This window comes from Lissotriton vulgaris, chromosome 3_1 (assembly GCF_964263255.1).
Source record: "Lissotriton vulgaris chromosome 3_1, aLisVul1.2, whole genome shotgun sequence".
Classification (NCBI taxonomy): Eukaryota; Metazoa; Chordata; class Amphibia; order Caudata; family Salamandridae; genus Lissotriton; species Lissotriton vulgaris.
Window position 1 is genome coordinate 544,764,863 of NC_141689.1, and position 18,255 is coordinate 544,783,117.

The 18,255-nt window shown below is 43.3% G+C and overlaps 1 protein-coding gene across 1 annotated transcript in view; it reads right to left on the minus strand.

The window, feature by feature from the left end:
• BDP1 (BDP1 general transcription factor IIIB subunit) overlaps positions 1–18,255 on the minus strand; it is a 1,412,545-nt gene that overhangs the window by 146,322 nt on the left and 1,247,968 nt on the right. Inside the window, exon 38 of the mRNA XM_086960808.1 lies at positions 1,376–1,628. Coding sequence (XP_086816934.1) covers positions 1,376–1,628 — 253 coding nt within the window. The remainder of the gene's footprint in view (positions 1–1,375; positions 1,629–18,255) is intronic.

An 18,255-nucleotide genomic window follows, 5' to 3' on the forward strand; every position in this document is an offset into this window, starting at 1 on the left:
AGCAGAGATAGCTCTCAAAAACAGTCATCTGTAAAATAAAGAGCAAAGGACTGCATCACAATGTCCCTGTTCAAACAAATTATCTGATCCTGCGCGAATCCCTAGCTCAACTCCTAAACCATGGGTGAACCTAGAAGCCCTTCAGTTCACAGGGTGCACAATAATATTTATTCATTTAACAATCCACCCCCTGGGTTAGTGCGCATGTGTACGCTTGAGATAAAATATAGAGGAGAGGATCAGTCTTAAAGAGAAATCATGTAAATATTGTTTAAATTGTTCATAGCGCCACTGTCTTCTGGCCCATGAAACCGGTCCCACTGATAAGGTCCATTAGTCCAGCGGTCAAATCAGCACACGTATAAAGTGCTTAAAAATCCAGCACAGGCTTCCATGCGCTCGAGGAACTAAATAAGAGACAGTGAGAAAACTGAACAAGCATTTGCAATGCAATAGGTCTCGCAATTAGGAGATATTGAGCTATTGGCATTGTAAATGACAATGCCTTTTATTTAAGTTTAAAAAAACTTCAGTAATAAAAGGCATTGTCATTTACAATTCCAATAGGTCAAAGTTTCGAAAATGCGAGACCTGTTTCATTGCAAATGCTTGTTAAAGTAAGACATGTAAGTGAGATATGAATGAGAGATTACTACACTGAAAATAACAATACAGAAATTACATACTGCTATGTTGGTGCGTGATGTGGCAGCTAAGGCTGCATGAAGCAGGGCCTCTGTGAGCCCTGGTGACAGGCCAATAGTCTTTACCTTACAAAGATGTTATGGAAAAAAATCCTTTATCTGCTTTGTCAATGGCCTGTTTGTTAACTCTGTTAAACAGTACTACAATGAGAGTGCTTTATAGCATATGTCAAATCACAGTTTGTCACAGTCTTTGTACTTATGCATGATAAAATATAACTTATAATTTGTTTCATTTGAGAACAAGCTATACTGTTTCTTTGTTCAATCATGGTGGTGCATGTTCACTGAAAACGAAACTTGAACCAGGCGCTCCTGAGCAGCAAAACCTTATTTGGAATACTGTATTAAGCATGGCTGTAAGACTTTACATTCGCAATCAAAAACAGCAGCTTTCACAAATAAATTAAGCCAGTCCATTTATAAGAGTTCTGGGTTTGAGTGAGAGTTGTGTAAAATGGTCCTACAATTTTACAACACAGCACAATGTATAATTTAATAAAGGTAAGTGTGATTTTTGTGACATGGATTTACCATTAGGCAGGGCACTGCAGTCCATGTAAGGCATTTCATTTGTTTCCACATTTTCTAACATGCCCCTTAAGTTATGCTACTTGAGAAGCTCTTCAGTTATTTAATATATTGCAAATACCCTCTATAAAACTTCTTACCTCCACCATGTTAACATTCTCCTGTTTTGGGGCTTTGCATATGCTTTTAAGAGGATCAACTTGTAAAGAGTGCAATGAAATCTTCTTGGCAGGTAACTCGTTGTCATTTATTTCTTGAACATTAGCATCCCTCTTCCTCGATTTCGGATTAAGCACTGGCTTGTTTGACTCCATGTGCAACTCTGCAGGACTATGCTGATCACCTGTGTGGGAGCTCATTTCTGTATCAGCGGCTGCTTTCAAGGTCTCAATGCTAAACAATAAAGTATCAGAGTTAATTGTACTTCACACAACATTTACAGGGTAGAAAAACAGTATTTCATTGGCAAAACCATGGTGCTCCAACCCCAAGCGCATAGGTTTTGTTTGCATTATCACTTGCTTTTTTGTTGCTCTTACATTTGCCAGCTCATACTTCGTTCCCCATCTCTAAATTGCCAAACTCAGCCTGCAAAAGTACTCACAGATACAATAAAATTTCTGTCCCTTGTTATATGTTTCGATGACTACAGAATGGTCCTTCCACATTCACCCTCTTATGCCTCTGATATCTAGTTTGGTGGTTGTAACATACGTATATATTTCTTGTATATGCCCACATGCCATCAGAGGAAATAAAAGCAGTCTTGTGTAAAGCTGTTATGGACTTTTCAGCATTTGTAGTGATCCTTATCCTTCAACTGTCCTGCTCAGTTTAGAATGAATTGTAATTTCTTTCATCAGTGTCTACCACTATACAAATAAAACCAGTATACAACAATAAAACACAATCAATTACGCGCACAACGTTTGAGAACTGTCAAAATGATGAAATGTTACAAGTTCAAGTCTCTTAAGTCTTTTATAAAAATTGCTATGAAATTACCAAATTTAAAGTGAACATTCTGAAATTTCAAATTCTACAAAGGAAGCTGGCAGTCGGTCTTTATCCCTTGAACTGATCATTGACTTAAATAATCATCGAGTCAGTGTAAGATTATTTTATCATCACTTGTTGGTTAAGCCTCATTACACATCATGTCATCTTGTTTTCTCATGAACATTTACCATTGTATGCCCAGAAAATTTCAATCATTCTCATGACAGAACTGTCCTGGCCACAAATGAAGAAGCAGCACTGCAGTTGCTATATTTGTTATACCCATTACTTTAACCAATGGGCAGTTCATTTTCCCTGTTTCTCTTTCTGATGAGGGTAAATTAAAAGAAAGTGCTAATAATTGTTTGGATGGTTCAAGTATCATTTGCAAATAGAAGCTTCTGATAACTTCAGCTTCATAAGATTTTTCACCAGTGGCAATGCATAACATTTTGCAGGTGCATACAGCTGCCTATATAGAACTTTTATCAGTGTATACACATAAGCTTGTTGGTTGCCACCGAAAACAAAGGCATGCTACCCTTCCCATTTGTCTCTTTAACTTTCCTCCAGGAAAGCTGTAATATCGTCAATGTTTTAAAGACAACTAATTTGCTGTTTTGTAAGGTAACAGTTAGATCCCTCTACAAAGTTTCAAACTGATATATATGACTTAGAAGTATTTTCCATATTTAAGTAAAGAGACAGGCTTTATCTACCAAATTATTTGTTTTGGCCAACTTCAACTTCACTACAAACTGTGCAGGGCTGTTCTAAACTCCTGCTTGACTTTATATACAGAGCTTTGGCTCAAACAAGACAGATGGAAAGCATGCTGGGGGCTTCATCTTTTTAACAACATCTGTCTTTCTACCACAGAAATGTTGAGAGGGTTCTAGCATTCAGGTCATCATGTACTGTTCAGTTTTAATGGACAATCCCACAATTTCTTGAGGAAAATAGCATATCCAGAGGCTTATCTGCCAACTTTTAGACATTCTACACAGTTTTAACCTATCACAATTGGTGAGTGCATGAAACATAATGCAGGCCATGCGCTAGACGGGATTCTCACCAATCGGTCAAATCTAAACTTTGACAAGATTGTGCCTATCACATGGTCAGACTACAAGATAGTTTGATTTAGCCTGCACTCTATACATTCCACCAATCTGAATTTCAAAGGCTCACAGCTTAAGAGAGACCAAGCATGGAATAAAATTTGTATTCCTGACCTGGCAGACACCCTCAAGAATTCCTACTCTCACTTTATAAAAGACACTAAACCCCCGGCAGGGACTTTCTCAGAGTGATTAAGGAGCAGAGATTAATTTGGAGGAAAGAGTATTAGAATTAGTTGGCAAAATAAAATCTGGTGTTCCCTCAAATCCTTGTCCTCCCAAAATAATTTGTGAGAATGTGGGAATAATTTCACTTTCCCTTAATTATTAATTTGGAAACTGGTTCTTTTCCTTGAGCTTGGAAAAGAGCCTCGATCCTCCCCCAGCTGAAAAAGCCAACACCAGATCCCAAAGAGATGAAGAATTACAGCCATATTTCGCAACTGCCTCTACTAGAAAAAGCTCTGGAAAAATACATGACATCCATCTTGTAAAACGTTTGTGGAGGAGAATGATGTTCTAGACTCTAGATTTGGTTTTAGGCCGAATCACAGTACAGAGTTCGCTCTGGTTATGACTGCTGACCAGGTGTGAAGTATAATGGACAGTGGTGGGCAGGCTGCTATGATCCTATTAGATTTGTCGTCAGCCTTTGACACAGCAAATAACAAGATTCTGATAGCGTTTCTGGCCGAAATTGGAATTGGAGCTCTGCCTTAAAACTGTTCCGTTCCTTTCTCTCTCAGAGAGAACATTCAGTGGCTCTGGGGGATTTGGTTTCAAAGTCTTTCATGTTACCCTGTGGGATTCCACAGGGCTCATCATTGAGCCCTACTTTATTTAATAGCTATGAGGCCCCACAGGACAAAACTTATTCGATCCTTCGTCTTTGCTCCTGAAGCATACACAGACAACACATAGCTTATTTTGTCCATTTCGAAGAATACTGCAGAGACGGCTGAATGTTCCATTGCGGTATGGGGCCAATGTGCAATGGATGAATGTAAATAGCCTCATGCTCAACTCAGCATAAACTGAGGTTCTCTTTTTTGGGAAGAACTTACAATCCTGGAACCAATCTTGGTGGCCACAAGCACTAGGATAACTACCTGTACTAGCAGCCACTGTCAAGAACCTGGGGATAACTTTTGATTCCAGTCGTTCAACTCTCAGATAAACAACCTCACTTCCACCTGTTTCTTTCTACTGCGTAAAATTAGGACGATCTTTTTGTACATAACTTTTGAACTATAAAAAACAATAATAACAGCACTTGTGCTATCAAGATTGGACTATAGCAACGCCCTATATGTAGGCATCCTTCAGCGCTTGTTAAAAAAACTTCAGTGCTTTCAAAGCCAGACTGCTCAAGAAAATTCCTAGCTTTCAGTCTTCATCAGGGACAACAAAAGAGCTCCACTGGTTGTGAGTGAAGCATAGAGTCAGAATCAAGGGTCTCTGTCTAGCTCATAAAGCCCTATATCGAACTGCACCAAACTACTTCGAAAGAAATTTTAGTTGGTACAACCCCAGTAGGTCACTACTCTCAACCAATTCCAGGACTGTCAATGATGGTAAAATCAGGAGATCTAATAGGGTGAGGGGGGTCTTTACCCACAATACAGCCTATCTGTGGAACTATTTACTGGAACAACTAAGAGGCAAGTCCAACTTACTGAGCTTCAGAAAGCTTTTTGAAGCCTGACAAATCTCCACTCATACACCCCTGTTTAATCCATATGGTAGGCACTAGCCCCAAGACGCCATTGGCATTTGCACGCTTTAGAAAATGTATCAATATTAATCTTAATATGAACTGAAGGAAATTCAGATTGGTAGATTAAAACAAATAGTTTTTTTCTCTCTGTAATAAATGGTTGTCTATTACCACTGAAATTTAAAGCACTTTCTTTAATCTGAGCACTGGCTCCGCTCCTTGACCTGCTGACTGCTCCGGTTCTGACTCTCGGAGAGCCGCAAGGGACCAGCATCGGAATTTCAAGCCTAGAGGGGTTACATCTGAGCTGCCTCTTGGCCACATGTGTCGTCATTGCTGGGCTCGGGCCTGTGCCTGTCGGGTCGAGCCCTTCCTGCGGGGGACCAGTGGTGGGCAGTCCAAGACCAGGTACAGCTTGCGGAGGGGCTGCACTGCTCCGCTTGCTTCGCTTGGGACTGCTCTGGCTCCGGCTGCAGTGAGAGTTGGGGGGAGCGGAGTGGAGAGGAAAGGAGCTGGGCAGCAGCATTTCCTTATTGCTTCCTTGTCTACCTAGCTGGAACCAGCAACATCAACTGTGGTGGACTGTGCAGTGTCAAGCCAGGTGAGCCCCTTGCAGGTGGGGGGCACAAGGGAGACCAGGTGGGGCCAGTGTCCGTGGTCACTGTGTCCTGAAAAAAAACGAATCAAGAGCAGCATCCTGCCTGGAGTAGAGCGGTTGGAGCGTGGCGGGTAGGAGCTAGGCAGTAGTGCTTGCACTGAAGCGCCACCTGTTTGCCCTCAAATCGAACAGTGCGTGCTACTCAGTCCTCACAGTAGGCGCTCCCCAGAGTGGCCGCTACTCAGGATGCAGCTCATAAACAACCTGAGCGAAGCTTTGAGGTTTGGAGGCAAAGGACGACCAGGATCCCCCCACGCTTGCTCCGCTCCTCAGTCGGCACGTCTGCCCCTCTGTTTATCCCATTTCAACAGCTTAAGCCATAACTAGTGAAATTAATAACAATTGGGAATAAAAGCATAAGCACAATAAGGGCCAACAGAGAAATTGAGAACGGAAATGGATAACGGATAATACATTAGGGCGGAAGGCAAAAAGCAAGACAAAGGCAACACAACAAAGCAAAGTCAAAGGCAAATCGCAAAAGAAAACAGTAAAGACCCAACAGGATAAAGCTGAAGAAAGGAAACAAGCAGCCTCAACCTACTTCAGCCAAACACATCCATGCATTACTAATAAACCAAAGACTCTCAAGATCCACAAAGGAACTGTAGGTAAACTTAAGGTGTTCAAGGGCTACAGGGAGATAATATCAGGCAAAGAGAGACGGACCGTAACATCTATAATTAACAAAAGGAAAAAAAGATCAAAGGCTTAAATGAAACGGTCAGCGAGGAGAAATCACGAATGGAAGAAAACGTACACCATCACCAGACTCTGGAAAACGTAGGCCCAGAGCAGAACGGAAGAACCACAAAATGTAGCTATCAGCCGAAGATATATACAAAATTCACATTCATGAGGGGCGCAGGTGCAGCCTTCTGCACAAGCAACAAAAGTCTTATCGGCCTCCCCACTCCTTGTGCCCTACGGTACTAGATCATCAACACCGTAAGGCAGACATTTCAGACCTATGTAAAGAAGAAATTAAAATCAGAGTTACTATCACTCAATGTCCAGATGGTCAACAAGGGGGGCTAGTCCCCCTAGACAAAAACCACTGACCCAAAAACCGGACACCGTACCAGATCCACCCAAGCATTCATTATAGCAAAAGCACTTGGGGTACTCAGACAACATCAGTAGGAGCACCTTCTGTCCGGATTATGCCAGGCACAGGTCTACCACTTGAACAAAAAGTCATAATTCGTCCTGGAAATACAAATTCGAACCCCAACGATCTTGACAACAACTCTGGAAACACCAAAAAAGCACCAACAACTGCCTTAGGTCTAACCCTCTCATCCACAACTAGCAACGAGGTGCTTGCAGAGCCTCCAGCAAGCCTGGCTCATGACCCCATGCTACCACACAATGATGTTACTCATAATGAGAAACAGAAACAAACCGATCATTCAGTGACACAGTTCCAAAAGGCACTGGAGCTGAAGGACCCAAGCAACTCCAGGATGCAGACAGGTCTGGAAACACTGTGCACCGGAATTAGCCGCAGCAGGGCAACTAGCATAAGGAACAACGACAATAGTGGACCACAGGAGGGAACACCAACCATTACTAATTGCTTTAACACTGACAGCAACAACTCCCTCGGGTCCCCTAACACACAATTCAAGCAATCTTCCAGTTGCTCAAAAAACCAACATTATAGTCATGGAAGTGGGAACCACTGAGGATTCCAACAATGAAACAGCTGGTGAGAAAACCCAAACATGTCTTGACCAGGGGTGGCAGACACCCCCCACTCTACTAGCTCCAGGCAGGCTAAGCCAATCCTGTCCACCAAACTCACATCAAAGTTGCACACTGATTAGACTCTGGGAATCTTTACTGGACACCTAGCAGCTATCCATCCAGTCAATGCAGTACCACTCTGACAAAATGGACATTCAATTATACATTCTTAATTCGGTGGCCATCCATGTTTCAAATATCGACAGCAGACTAGCAGACATGAATAACCTGATTAAAAGGGCTCAGCAAGACACGCAACTATCCCAAACACATTGTACCTGCTTCACTATAGACGATAAACTTTCAATCATTCCAGCGGTAATGGGGAACATCCTAGCTGACACCAGGAAAATATCAATAAATCCTAGCACAACACCCCAAGAGGCCCATTTAAATAGCCCTACAAAGGGACCAATCAGAAGCAACGAGGATATGGGCAACAAAGAATGAGGAAAAGCCCCCCGAAATCGCTTTTCACAACAAAATGTGGACACCTAACTACTCAAAAACTCTACAGGCAAACCTTGCCAAAAAGGCAGATGATCTAACAAGCGTGGAAGCCGGAGCTGAAGAATGCAATGAATCCCACAAAAGAGGAACCCAGAGCACAGCCATCACCTCCATGTGGAGGAAGCATCACCAATAAAATTAGCAATAGAAACTTCCAAGCAGTCCCACACTGCGATAAGAGGATCCAAAACCTAGGAGTAAACAAAGAAGAAATGGAAGAAAGAAGAATATGAACTTAATGGATTATTGTCAAACAGGAAGCACAACATTTGGGACAAAATGACAAGCCGCCAGTAAAACCACGGAAGCACCTTCTCCAGAAGGAGCAAACAAAGCAAGCGATTTGGCTATTTCAAACTTGGGGGGCCTAGTCTCTGAACTGGAAAAGGCAGTGGACGACTCACTGGAGCCATCTATAAAAGCATTCGATGAAAATGTGAAGAACGCATGTAACGCCACTCCAGCGATTGCCACCATGATCAGTCATGCAGAGCCAGCCACTCCAAGAATAACAATCACAACCCCCAGGGAAGACTCCAGAAACCGAGTGGACTTTCTCAATCCACATCTTCAAGAGGATTCAACCATCCAGATAAAACTCTCAACAGCCGATCATCAAGTATCCAAAAACTGCTCTATCCAGTTTATATCTGAATACAAGTCTAGAGGATGCAGAGACATTCTAAACAGAGGGAACATTCTACAACTAATTAAAGCAACCAGGAGCTTGGCGGATATAAGCACACTAAATCTTGAAAGAATAGAATTTAAAAACATCAAGGAACTCTCTAGCAGAGAAATAACAAAGACAACCTGGTCCACAGAGGAAACAGTGAGAAGGATTCTGGACGAAGAGCCCCAATTAAAGGCATGGGGAATTAAAATACTCCTCTATCAAAAGCCCGGCTACCCGGATCCACTGATACCAAACAAAAGAGCAAGCAAACCCTTTTACCGCATCATCAGGCACACAGGCACAATGTGTGCTTAAAGGTGCCCGCAGCAAGGACGCACGACCAACAGAACGAAAAGAACAACAGCGGGCAACTAGACCGGAAGATTAGACTTGGTGAGTAAGAACGATAAATCAACAAAGGGAGGGCACTTGACTCAAACCCAAACAACTTCCATCAGGTGATCATCACCTACGAATCTGCTCCTGGAACATAAATGGGGTTAAGTAATAAAATATTGAATAGAGATCTTCTAGACTATCTACAAGGTTTCAACTTTATCCTACTACAAGAGATTTGGCTAGAAGAACCCTTTCATCTACTTGGTTTTAAGACACATAACACTCCTGCAGTAAAAAGGTCTAATTTTGGGCACTCAAAGGGCAGTCTGACAATGTACGCATCAATAAGTACCATATCGGCAACCAAAGATGTTGACACTGCTACAAATTCTACAAATGTAATTAAAGCACTCCGAGTGACCATACAGTATGGTAACACCAAACAACAAATATTATTCCTAAACACCTACATACATCCGCATGACAAAGTCAAAGGATGCAAAATGGTGGGAGCAGAAGTAACCAGAATGCTCTCAGAAGAATCAACGTCCAACCTATTGCTGACAAGCGGCTTTAACATGCACTTACTTGGTCCACAGAAGAGGGATGAGCTACTTGATAACCAACACACAGCTTGAAATATTCCACGTCAGGAGCAGAGTATCAAGAAGCAACAATCAGTACTCGCTAGGAACTTTGTAAAGGATCCGGAACATCTACGTTTGGTGGCACTAAACGGGTCCTTCCAGGGAGATCAGCACCCGAAGGCTACATTCCACAGCGCTGTCGCAAGAACATTAACAGATTGGTACTCAAGATCAAAGTGATCATCTGCCACAGGAAACCTCTATAAGAATATCTAGATCATCATTAGATCAGCCTGTTGAGGATCTGGAGTCCATACATACCAAGTACCTCAGGAGGATCAAATGCAAAACCAACCACCCAGAAGAATTCCTGGCTTCAGAATAGTTATTATGGGAAAATCAGGAAAAGTCCGGCTCAGATGTGATAATGCGGTGGGAATCATTCATCAAAACACTCGGAAAAAACATACAGCAAGCGTTTGTTCAGCTCTAACATCTAAGCATATACATCTAGTGAACCACTTTTCTATTTCCAAAATTCCCAACCTTCGAAAGCTCAAGAATGCAATAAATAAAACACTATGCAGACTTTGGCATACAGTTCAAGATCCCATTATTCTTAAGGAGCTAACACAACTAAAATAAAAAAAGATAAAAGCTATTTGGCAGGCGAAAAGGGAATGAGATGAAAATCTGTGGGCTAGACTGCTGTGTGACTCAAAATCAAAACATAGCGCAAGATTCTGGCGAACAATAAACAGTCAAAACAGCCTGAACGCACAAATTTATTTTATTTATTTATAAAATTTCTAGAGCGCACAAATACCTTCCGGTGTCTCGGCGCTAGAGTTCGTTAAGATTGCAGAGAGCTCCTACAGAACTTACTGGTTGAAAAGCCACGTTTTAATGTGCTTCCGAAATATAAGTAGGGAAGAGCTTGATCTAATATTAAGGGGGAGCTCGTTCCACAATTTAGAAGCAGCAATTGTGAAGCGTTTATCGCCCCATGTTGCTTTCTTAGTGCGTGGAATATGAAGTAGCTGAGATGCCGCAGAGCGTAAGGAACGATTGGGTTTATAGGGAGTGATGGATTTTTTTAAGAAGTCCGGTCCGGTATTGTTCAATGTTTTGTAAATGATGCACAAGGCCTTGAACTTTGTACGGCTTCTCACAGGCAGCCAATGAAGTTGGCGAATAATGGGAGATATGGATGAGAATTTGGGTGTACCGGTTAAAATTCTTGCCGCAGCGTTTTGCACTAATTGTAATTAATTCATGACTTGTTCCTGTGCATTCAGCCATAGTCCGTTACAATAATCAATCTTTGAAAGGACTAGTGTAGACATTAGGGTTTTACCTGAGATTGGAGGAAGAAAAGGGAGAAGCTTTTTTACCATTCTTAAAGTATAAAAGGATGCTGAAACCACTGCATTAGCATGGCTATGGAAAGTAAGCTTATTATCGAATAGAACTCCGAGGTTCCTAACTTTTTGCACTGGTTGAGGAGGATCTCCCAGCTCTGCTGGCCACCAGACTGGTGACCAAGACGGGGTCAGATCACCAAAGAGCATGACCTCCGTCTTATCGGAGTTTAATTTTAAGCAGTTCTGGTCCATCCAAGTGCAAATTGCTCTCATTCCTTCCTGGAAATTGGCGGCCACTGCAGCTCCGTTTCTATGAATAGCCAGGACTAATTGAGTGTCATCGGCGTATGATGTTATTCCTATGCCGAATGACTTGATCACCCTCGCTAAGTCCGATACATAGATATTAAAAATCGTCGGACTTAGCGAGGAGCCCTGAGGAACTCCACAAGGTAAGGTGAAATCAGGCGAATAATAGCTACCCATTTTCACAGACTGTTCTCTGTCTGATAGAAAAGATGCCAGAAGAGTCTTTGCTTTGCCTTGGATGCCCATGGCATCGACACGGTCGATCAGGATGTTATGATCGACCGTGTCGAAGGCAGCCGATAGATCTAAGAGTATCAAGATTGCTGTACCGCCTTGGTCTAGAATTATTCTAACTTCTTCAGTTGCTTTTATCAAGGCGGTCTCGGTGCCGTGACCCTTTCTAAACCCAAATTGGGTCTCATCTAGTAGGTTGTTGTCATCAATAAAGCTAGAGAGTTGTATGTTAATTGCCTTCTCAAATACCTTAGAGGGATAAGGAAGCGAGGCAATGGGTCGATAGCTTTTTAACTCTGCTGGGTTTAGTGTTGATTTTTTTAAAAGGGGCTTCACAATGACTTTCTTCCAGACTTTAGGGTAATCACCTGTCTGGAACATCGTGTTGCAAATGTGGGTTAGCACCGGGGCTACCTGATCAGATGCTAGTTTAAGTATGCTCGGGGGGCAAGGATCCATAGGAGATCCTGATTTGACCGTATTCATAATTTCCTCTATAGATGCTTGAGGGAGTGAGGAGAATGTTTCCAGGGTTGTTCTGGTAGATATCTGAGGAGCAACTGGGCCAACTATAGCATCAGAGATTTTTTGTGTGAAGTTATTAAAAATATCTGTAACCTTTCCTTTGAAAAAGTCTGCAATTTCATTACAGAAGGCTTGAGAAGGTTCTGTAGAGTCAGGAACCGTAGGGTTGGATAACTTTTTTACCACCTGGAATTACTGTTTGCTCGAATTTTGAGCTGATTCTATTTGTGTGGTGTAAAAATTACATTTTTCCTTCGTAATAAGTTTTTTATAGTTATGGAGGGCTGTCTTGTATCTATCTTTATCATTGTTGTCGTAGTTCCTACGCCAACGTCTCTCTAGATTACGACAACGTTGTCTTTCGAGCCTTAGTGATTCAGAGAACCATGGAGCAGAAGGTTTATTACGGTTGGGCTGCAGTTTTTTGAGAGGTGCCACATGATCTAGTGCGTTGTTCAGCCAGCGCACATAGTTGTTGGATGCCTCACCTGGGTCATTTGAGTCTTTGAATTTAGTAGTTTTTAGTGCATTATTAAAGACATGGTGGTCAATATTTTTCCAGTCACGACATTTAATCTGTGAGCGTGCAGAGGGCGCGTCGTATTTGCGTTTCCTAATTAATATAGAAAATACGACTGCCGAATGATCAGTCCATATGAGTGGAATCACCGTAGGTTGATTCATGTAAGGATTATTTGTGAATAATCCGTCCAAGGTATGACCAGCTTGGTGGGTGGCTGGGGAGACTCGCTGTTCTAGGCCTACTGCTTGAAAATCAGAGATAATCTTGATGGTATCTTTATCCGCATGATTTTCTAGATGAAAATTAAAATCACCCAGAATTGTATATTCTTTGTAGGCAGCTATTGGTTCTAATAGAGGATTGAGAGCTTCCAAGAAAGATGTGCGTGAAGTGGGAGGTCGGTAAAGTAATGTGCCTTTAAAAGTTTGAGTGGGGGAAAGAGTAAAGGTGAAACATAAGACTTCCATGGAATCATGGATCATTGGCTCAGTTTTTAGAGCCAGGTTAGCACGATGTATGATAGCTAACCCACCCCCTCGTTTTCCCGAAGATCTGTCTAGTCGGGTGACATAATAGCCATCAGGAGTAGCTATCTTGAAATCTGGGCCAGAAGCAGAGTCTGCCCAGGTCTCAGTTATAAACAGGATGTCAAGATTTTGAGTGGCTATAAGTTCAGCGACCTCATCCCTATGTTTGACAAGGGATCGGGCGTTTATAAGAGCACAATGTATATATTCTTCAGGGGTTAGTGGCAACCTAGGGGCAGCTAAATTAGAGTGAGGAGGAGTGGATTTAAAAGAGCAGTTTGGGCAGGGATTAGTAGGCAGATTGACCAGAGAGTCTGCACAAAAATGGGAACATCTTTTATCAGTTAAAGTATTGCCAATACCCAAAAGTTGAGATCGGGTGTATGTTATTACCTTAGGAATATTGTGGATGTTACAAGTGGTAAAGGGTCTGGCGTACAGCGTGGACCCAGCGCGGACTGGCGCAGACTGGCACCCCTTTGGCACGGCTTCGGCGCGGTGTCGGCGCTCCCGCTGCGCTCGACCGCTGCGCTCAAAAGTGACCATTTTATACTTTAAGCCACGCCCCCAGCAGGAACGCTAACTCCGTTCTGCTCGGGGAGGCGGCTCTGTGGTTCTGAAGCTCGCCCTGCCCTCCACACAAACGGCACGAAGCCGCGATGGAACGGGGCTGGGGGTCCACAAAGCGGTAACTTTAAACGGAAAATTTGTACATATGCTTTTAAGCGTCTTAGCCAAACAATTATAGTACAAGTGAATGCGCGTTTTAAAACAGAGTAAAATGCAGTTTTAAAAGTATCCCAATAATGCTTTCCAGCGTGCAGAGGAGGAGCCCCTCGCAATCTGCACGAGCTCTAGTAACAAAAACTACCAAGGAGCTGCCACCACCTTGAACAAAGAGTTCATTCACTCCTGTCAAAGGAAGCATGAGCCTCATACCTGGGGATTCATTTTAATCCACCACCGAGGCAGAGCCCTCGCCACATCTTTGAGGCAACCCCATCCAACCAATCGGCCCCATCAGAAAACAATCATCTTTCATTTACAACGCTTCAGATGAAGGACAGGCTAGCCAAAGACAAGTAACAGTGAGCACTGGGCCCTAGCTGGATTCCACCAATGCTATTAAAAAAAGATCTGGAATACTGGGCTCCCTTATTACTACTACTGTTTGTACAAATCTCAGGAGGAGACAATATCCCGGACTCGTGGAGAGGGTCATTATATCCCCAATATGTAAGAAAGGGGACAAGGACATAGCAAACAGCTACAGGCTTGTAGCTGTAATTGACATCGAGGCCAAATATTGTGCTGGCCTCCTTCTGGATGACCTCACCGCCTGGGCAAAAGAAAAATCAATTACCCCCATCAATCAAACTGGATTTTGCAAGGGCATGCGAACGACAATACTTGCCCTGTCTCTACTAGCAGATGGTGCAAAATCAGCAAAACATACGCTTTTTCTGTGCTTTATTGACTATTTGCCAGCCTTCGATGAAATCAACAGGAACACCGTTTGGCAAAAACTGGAGGAAAAGAAAATTCCATCTGTTCTTTCAAATTAGTTAATACTCCTACACACCAAGACGTGGGTCCAAGTAAAGCTGGGAATTGGAAACTTCCTGTCCAGGAAAATCCCAACAACCATGAGGCTTAAATTGGGGTGTGTGCTGGCCCCGATGCTCTTCATCTTGTATATGGCCAATCTATCGACTGAAATGGACACTTGTAATTCACATGCACCAAGGATGGGAGGGCTCCCACTTTGCAACCTGCTGTAAGCAGATGATCTCAAGCTGATAAGCCGAACCCTGATCGGTCTTCAACACCTACTAGATACAACTAGTGGATAATCAGCAACCAACGGTCTAATGATCAATTATGATAAAAACAAAGGTAATGCGATTATATCCAAAAAAGACATCCTCCAAATTCTGCTGGCAATTGTCTGACACAACAATAGAAGTAGTTGAAGAATACAAGTACTTGGGAGTGATATTAGACAACAAAGGCACATTTAACACACAAAAAGAAGAGATCATTAGAAGAGGCAACTCAATTGCGGCTGTTTTAAAATCAATTTAACACAAAACTGCCAGCCCAAGCCTTATCCCACTTCTATAAGTCTGGCAAGCAAAACTCATTCCAGCCATAACTTATGGGAGTGAGTGCCTGAGGGAAAGAGATGCGGACATTTTAGACAGAATTATCTCAAGAGCGGCTAGCAGGGGCGGTTTCTCTATGACGGCGTTGGGGGCGGAGCCCCACTAGTCTTGGAGGAAGGAGAAGAAGGAGACTTAAAGATTGAACTCAGGCACTCATACTGCACAGCCTAGTAGCAGTGCACCAGAGCAGCATACAAACACCCAGTGCGCATGTGACATGGACATATCGCCCAACTCCCGCATGCGCAGTGTGTGTTTGTGAGGCAGAGGTGAGGGCAGTCAGGCGCTGCCTAAAGCAGCAGTATTTCCAGGGCTTCGGTCGAGTAATCAGCTCGCCCGTGTCAGCTACGTAGGTTATGTTGTCCTTCCAGGATCCCGCCTCCTTTTCTAAATGGCTGACCCTTGATGCTGTCAGCCTATGAGACTAGGAGGCGGGATTATAGTTGGGACAAAGTATTTCACGTGTCCTGGCCTTCTTAACAAGTGTTGGTGAAGCCTTTTGCCTCCTGGTCACCCTTCCGCCTCTGAAGCCCTCTGTCTTCTCACTCGGGCCGGCCCATCAACTTCCGTCTCACTGGCTTCGAAGCTGGGAGCATTCGGTAACGTGTGCCAGTGCAGGGGCCTGTATTTCTCTCCGTCATTCACCAGCTGCAGCTGAAAGACGCCTATCGGAGGAACGCCATTACTGTCCTGTAGCAGAAAGCGTGAGTACTATCCTTTGCCTCCTCTGTTTGTCAAGCTGCTGAGTCTCTACCCGGCGTCATTTGTATTTATGGTTTGCGATCGCTCCATATTCCCCCTTCTGGCCTCTAACATCTCCCCTTGGAACACTGCGTGTCTAGAGTGCATTGAAAGCATGCAAGCGTGAACCTTATCGGAAAGTCCTGAGCACGATTAAGATTCACCTTGCATGCTTGCATTGCACTCTGAAACGCACATATTTAAAGACACATTGTCTTTATATACGTATGTGTCAGAATGCAATGCAAGCGTGAATCTTAGCAGAAAGGCCTGAGCACGACTGCTAAGATTCACACTTGCATGTGTGCATTGCGTGTGTGAATCTTAGCAGAAAGGCCTGAGCGAGACTGCTAAGATTCACACTTGCATTGCACTCTGACATGCACGTATTTAAAGACATATTGTCTTTAAATGCGTGCGTTTCAGAGTGAAATGCAATCATGCAAGTGTGAACCTTAGCAGTCATGTCCTGGTGCTATGTATTCAGATATTCTCCTTGCTTAGTTCTGAGTGCCCACATTTGTTGTCATTGGCATGCTTAATGTTTGGAGGATTGCAAAGTGTGTTGCAATTTGGCTTTTGTGTAATGATAATCAAGTCATAAATAGAGGCGGGAGGCCGGTCGTTTAAGTTTGTTGTGTGCCTGCTCCATTCTGTTTCCGGGGGATATGGCTGTGGTTATTACAAGATCTCTGTATTCATCTAAAAATAATGAGTTGAGCGGTATGACCGGGAGGTCCAGTTTTGCCCAATTTTTTCCTTAAGGTAACAAATCTCCATTAATTTAGTTAAAAAAACAAGTATGTTGGTGGTGAGAGTGAAGGGGGTATGCACGTGTGGAACTGTACTTTAATTGTTGTCAGAGGAACTTATTCTCTCATTTATGCGCCGGCAATAATTCTCCCAATGTGAGACAAAGCCCATTATTTAATCGTATAATAAAATGAGCATAATATGTCTGTCTTGGAGAATGCTTGAAAATCAGCAGAAGCTAGTATTTTTCGGTGTTACTGTGCGGCAAATTTAATAACTTGATTTCATCATAAACACAACGAAGGGCCGCTTTTTCATCATTAGGGGCATTGGCTCAGCATGGCTCATCCATTTTGAGAGTGTGGGGGCATGTCATATTTTATGTTTCGCTCCCTGCTGGGCACTCATTGCAAACTTTTACGTCTCCCCACTTTCAAATGTCACCAGCCGCAACTGGCGGCTAGGATGATTTTCAATCTACCTAAGTATATGTCGCCAGACCATTTAAGGCTGGAATTGGGCCTACAGAGCCAAGAAATCACCCGCAAACGAACCTACGTCAAGTGCTGGCATAAGATCAAAAAGGCCGAAGCAGGTACACTGAACTCCCCTCAATGGAATGAAATTCACTCAAAGGAGTGTCCAGCTATGAGCTACCTGACAAACTAGTTACTTACCTTCGGTAACTATGCATCTGGTAGAGACATAGTCTAGCCGCAGATTCCTTAACTTAGAATATCCCCGGACGTCAGACTGGATCTGGAAAACTTTTCCCCAGCAGTACCTCTGCACACCGGGTGGGGGCAGCATTGCCCGGCTCAGTCCTGACGTCGTCCACGGAAGTGACGTCAATGGAGCCATATAAGACCAACCCCGCCATGCTGATGTCAGTTTCCTATAGTGAAACTTTTCTGCGCCACAACTCTGAGCCACGACTAAAACTGCAAGAGTATAGGAACAGTGTGTCAAAAAAGTTCAAAAAACCTTTGAAACTACAATGATAAGAAATCATACAATGAGAAACAACACCATGTTGAAATAGTACTCAACACTTGAAGGGACTGAAGGGAGCGAACAGAGCACCCGCCCCAGCAAAAGTCCCACCAAAGTGAAGAGCCATGCCCCCCTAAGAGGTAACAGCAGTGGAAACGAATGGCATGACAAATGAAGGGCAGAGTGCAACCACTGGATGGAACTGGATGAAAAAACAGACTGTAAACTCAGAATGGAACCGTAAAGGACCACAAGACGGGAACAACCTGACTCACTGACCAGAAGTAAAAAAAGACATAGAATGTTCACCACACCCCCCACAGCGACCAAACCAATAAACTGTAGCACAGTCAAACAGAAGCTCAACCCATCGACTGCAGCATAGACAAGGAGACCCCATAGAAATGGGGAGAAACTGACGAGGGTAGGAAACATGAGAATCTCCACGCTATAGGAACCCAGGTGGAGCAGCACTGAAAAGCACGTAACCAAGCCACCCAAAAACGAGAAGGGATTGAGGGCCAATGTGC